The 2371-nt window shown below is 40.9% G+C and overlaps 1 protein-coding gene across 1 annotated transcript in view; it reads left to right on the top strand.

Moving 5' to 3' along the window:
• The window catches only part of LOC102677286 (tumor protein p53-inducible nuclear protein 2), a 13651-nt gene that overhangs the window by 9802 nt on the left and 1478 nt on the right, over positions 1-2371 (top strand). The window contains exons 2-3 of the mRNA XM_031515480.1: positions 1213-1399; positions 2211-2370. Of these exons, the coding sequence (XP_031371340.1) occupies positions 1213-1399; positions 2211-2370 (347 nt within the window). The remainder of the gene's footprint in view (positions 1-1212; positions 1400-2210; position 2371) is intronic.

Here is a 2371-nt window from a genome sequence, read left to right as displayed (position 1 = left end):
CGAAAAAAAAAAAAAAAAAAAAGAAGAAGAAAAATACCTTTAAACGCATAGCCACCGGAATCGGCCGTGTTCAATTTACAGCGGTTGTGTCCACCACAGCCATTTTCTTACGTAATACCACCGTTGATCATCCTCCGTGCCGTGCACGCGCAACGATAATTATAACATGGTGACCATGGGCCCGATAAAATAAAAATTGTATAAAATAAAAAAAAAACACATTTGATCTCTTTGTTTCCACAAGAATTCATCTCGGAATTTATCTGAATTTGCGTTTCTCTCTCTCTTTCTCTTTTTCTCTCTGTCTGTCTGTCTCTCTCTAAGAATATGAATTTGGGAGTAAAACTATCGAGAGTTGTTTTTTCGGATATCGAATTGAGAAACGAAAATTACAATATTGTTCAATTAACGTAGTGGAAATTAGTGAAAAATAATTCTCGATGTAGTAGATAGTTCAAAGACAGTTTTACTTTCGGATTTGTAACCTGAAGGTATCGGTTATACGAGTATCTAAAAATAATCTGGGATTTTTGGGTCGGGTCGGTTTTTCCAAGATTTCCAGAACCCTAATCGTATTTCGGGATTAATTTTGTTGAAAGATCGAGGGACGAAACTCGTCTCTCGAAACACGAGGTCCTGAAAATCTTGGAAAAGATATTTATCTTTCAGGGAAAAGATACTTTCGAGTATACTCAAGCCGAGATAATATATACATACATACACGCGACGAAAATTTTCAGCTTCTTTAAATATCGATAAGAGAGCGAAATTCACTCAAAATACCGTGTCTCTAAAAACGTGTTATTCCAGTGAATTGTGAAAAGTAAGTCTCCTCTGGATAAACGAATTATTAAAACCGAAGCGACAACGAATAAATGAATAATAAGTAAAAAATTTCATTCGTTATTCATAATTTCGAATAAAGCGGCTGAATAACTGCACGCCATACGAGCAACAACAGTTTAACATCCGCCTCATTTGCATCACTTAATGGCTTCTCGTCAATTTCTCGGAACGCAAACGCATCTCTCATCCCTTCCCTGACGACTAACCGCTAAAACCACGAATTTCATCAAGGCGTTACACGCCATTGAATCCCCCCTCCCCCTTTCATAATCATCCAAAACGAAACTGGTCCCTGGAGGGGGAGAGGGGGCATGGATGCGCATGAAACGTTTTCACCAAGAACGATCGTATTCGTTCGGATTACAGGGGCTGAAGAGCAAGAAGGTCAGGATGCTGAGCAGCTTGGCAAACTACTTACTCGGAGGTAATATCTCCGGCGCGCAAGATTCACGGGAAAGGTCCAATAACGAAAGCCCGGAGTCCCTTCCAGTAATAGCGAGGCTCAGTCAGGTGGAGGTTGAGGGCGAAGACTGGATCCTCATTGACCGTGCTGGTACGTTTCAGACCTCGATGAATCGGCCTTTTTTCCCTCTGGAAAAGGACCGTGTGTCCGGGAGAAAGGCCGAGGAATGTATATATATATGTGTGTGTGTGTGTATACATACGCACAGAGGTACCCCATTTAGAGAACTAGAGTGGCATCTCACGCCAGAGTGACGCCCGCTTTCTGTCCCCTTTGGAGGGGGGTGTGTAAAACGAGACGCGTCTTTGGACCATGGGACGATGAATAACGCGATTACTATGGCGAGGAATAACGAGAGCCTTTTTGGTCGATTGTTTTCTTTAGTGGGGTGGGAAATGTTCGGGGTGATGGATGTTTGCTGGGTACATTAGTCTTGTATTTACGTTGGGGGGGGACTATGGTATAGAGAAAACCGTCACGTATCGATACATTGTTATTTCTTTTTCTTTTTAAATATTTCTCTGATATTTCGGACTTCGTGTACACGATTTTTGATCTCTTACATCACATATATATATAAAATAAGTATCATTAGTCTATATATATATATATATAGATATATAATATATAGTCTATATATGATAAATAATACTGGTAATAAATCTAAAAAAGGAAAAAAAATTTTAAATATTTTTAAAACGTGTTATTCGAATTTTCACTGATATTTCAAAAGTAATTGCGCGATAAAAAATTTCCAATTTCCTATTTTAAATATTGCTCGATCATCGGTTACGTAAAAGCGGGCGTGACAAAATTGCATTTACAAATTGCATATTGTATGGATAATAACCCCTTGTTAGAGGCTCGAGACTGAGATCGGGGGCGATGTTGAATTCCACAGTTGAGGGCGCGACGGCGCTGGAGGAGTCGTGGTATGTAACGCCACCCGCATGTTTCACACGGGCGGGCCCCGTGAACGTAGAAACATCACCGCTAGAGGACCTGCTGATAGAGCATCCCAGTATGTCCGTGTACCGAGCCACAGCGTCTCCGGTCGCCCCC

The sequence above is a fragment of the Apis dorsata genome, unplaced genomic scaffold, assembly GCF_000469605.1.
Source record: "Apis dorsata unplaced genomic scaffold, Apis dorsata 1.3 scaffold_73, whole genome shotgun sequence".
In the NCBI taxonomy this organism is placed as follows: Eukaryota; Metazoa; Arthropoda; class Insecta; order Hymenoptera; family Apidae; genus Apis; species Apis dorsata.
Note: the sequence above shows the minus strand (reverse complement) of the source record. Positions and strands in the feature narration are given on the sequence as shown.